Source organism: Penaeus vannamei, chromosome 6 (assembly GCF_042767895.1).
Source record: "Penaeus vannamei isolate JL-2024 chromosome 6, ASM4276789v1, whole genome shotgun sequence".
In the NCBI taxonomy this organism is placed as follows: domain Eukaryota; kingdom Metazoa; phylum Arthropoda; class Malacostraca; order Decapoda; family Penaeidae; genus Penaeus; species Penaeus vannamei.
The window spans coordinates 40010520-40013019 of NC_091554.1; the positions used below are offsets into that span (position 1 = coordinate 40010520).

General features: G+C 37.4%; 1 protein-coding gene across 2 annotated transcripts in view; it reads right to left on the reverse strand.

Annotated features, from left to right (window-relative positions):
- Nucleotides 1–2500, reverse strand: part of LOC113829034 (spore coat protein SP65) — a 10398-nt gene that overhangs the window by 625 nt on the left and 7273 nt on the right. For both annotated transcript variants that reach the window (XM_027382110.2, XM_070122992.1), the window contains one exon: nt 489–1073. In XM_027382110.2, the coding sequence (XP_027237911.2) occupies nt 489–1073 (585 nt within the window). The remainder of the gene's footprint in view (nt 1–488; nt 1074–2500) is intronic.

Here is a 2500-nt window from a genome sequence, read left to right on the forward strand (position 1 = left end):
AAGATTATGAAACGCTCAGGTTCGAAAACTAAAAAAAAAAAAAAAAAAAAGGGATGGAAACAAAAAGAGAGAAATGGAGGATTTAAGTGTGTGTGTGTGCTTGTATGTGCGTGCGTGTCTTTCTCTCTCTCTCTCCCCTCTCTCCGCCCCCCTCTCTCTCTCTACACACACACACACATATATATAATATATATATGTATATATATGTATATATATAATATATACATATATATGTGTGTATGTGTGTGTGTGTGTGTGCGTGGCTGCGTGCGTGTGCGTGTGCGTGTGTTTGTGTGTGTACGCAAACTCACATAGACATATACGTATAATGTCGTTTAAGGTTTCCCAATGTATTATATGATATATATATTAAGAATATATATTACAGGTACAGTGATGTCAGCGTTGTTTTTTCAATGAAAGGTGCATGTTCTCATGATAAAAAAAAAAAAAAAAAAAAAAACACCCACAACTATACAGTTACTTACCAGGGATACAGCAAGTGCAGTGCTGGTTGAAGCAGAGGGAATCATCGGTGGTTCCATCACAGGTGTCCATCTTGTTTATGCAGGATCCTCCTTCGTCTGAACATACAGCGGGTGTATTGCTGCAAAAGTGCTTGACGCAACATCCGCAGTTCTTGTTGTTGCATAAAGTGGCATTCATCTTCCCTGCACACTCCGAAGCGAGGTCAAGATTGAGGCACACTCCGCCACCGTCACCCGCATTTTTGCACTTATTCGGTGTATTTGCGCAGTTGTGCCTTACGCAACATCCGCAGTTTTTGTTGTTGCATAAAGTGGGATCCATGGTTCCCCTGCATTCCGATTCGAGGTCGAGATTAAGACAATAGCCGCCCGATTCACTTGCATCCTGACATTTGTTCGGTGTATTTGCGCAATGGTGCCTTATGCAACATCCGCAATTTTGGTTGTTGCATAAAGCGGGATCCATTTTTCCAAAGCACTCCGATTCGAGGGCAAGATTAAGGCAATAGCCTCCCGATGCACTTGCTTTTTCACATTTAGCCGGTGTTCTGACGCAGTCATGAGTTGGGTCGATCTGTCTCATATCTGCAAGGATGAAAATTATTGTAATTTATTCTATGATAAGATATTCTTTCAAAGGTTCTACGTATCCATTTTCCTTCTTTCTAAACAAAGTCACACAAACAAAGGTATATAAATACAAACATATATATAAAAAAAATTATATATATATATATATATATATATATATATATATATATATATATATATATATGTGTGTGTGTGTGTGTGTGTGTGTGTGTGTGTGTGTGTGTGTGTGTGTGTTTGTGTGTATATTGATTAAATATATGTTTATATATATATTGATTAAATATATGTTTATATATATTGATTAAATATGTTTATATATATATTGATTAAATATATATTTATATATATATTGATTAAATATATGTTTATATATATATTGATTAATTATATGTTTTATATATATATATATATATATTTATATATATATATATATATATATATATATGTCTCTCTGTGTGTGTGTGTGTGTGTGTGTGTGTGTGTGTGTGTGTGTGTGTGTGTGTGTGTGTGTGTGTGTGTGTGTATGTGCGTGTGTGCATATATGTGTGTATATATATATATATATATATATATATATATATGTATATATATATATATATATATATATATATATATATATATATATATATATATATATGTATGTATGTATATATGACATTCGCATTGTACTTGGTGACTTCAATGCGATATCTGGCTATGGTCGAGCTGGCTGCGACATGTCTGTCTGTCCCATGACTCGGGAGCTGATCACAGTAGCGAGAACAGCCTCCTTCTCCGGGACTTTGGTAGGTCCTAGAGAATGAGGATTTCTGGCTCCTGGTATCAGTGCTGCATCCCGTATTGCTGGACTTGGTACAATGATACGGGTACTGTGGCCCAAAATATTTACCAAATCCTTGTAAGTCCTCGCTGGAGGCTCCTGCAGAACTGCAATGGTTACTGGAGTTCTGTGGTACCGATCATAGATTGGTTGTGGCAACCCTATGGGTCCACTTATAAAAAAAAAAAAAAAAAAATCTCTCCAGACCCCCTCCTCCCAATGCATTCCCTTTGGATAGACTGGAGTAGTGTGCTCTGGGGTTCACCACATTTATAACTTTTGTTATATATTTAAGCAGTTTACAGTGCTCAAAAGGCTAACGGACCATGTTCTCTGGGATTCTTTTTAGTGTGAAACACTTGATACATCACAGGAATCTATTGGTGAACGCTCGAAGAAAAGGCAGAATTTCATGCGTGTCCTCAGCAAGGAATCTTGCTGAGGAGGTTGAAGGTTTTTTCCTTGTAAATGACCTTAGTCTGGCCTACCAAGCCCCGAGAAAACTCCATGCCCACCTCGCAGTTGACTGCAGTCTGCTCATTGGATGGACGGATCATCTCAGATCATGATGCGGTTCGTGAATGTTGGGCTGAGTATTCTG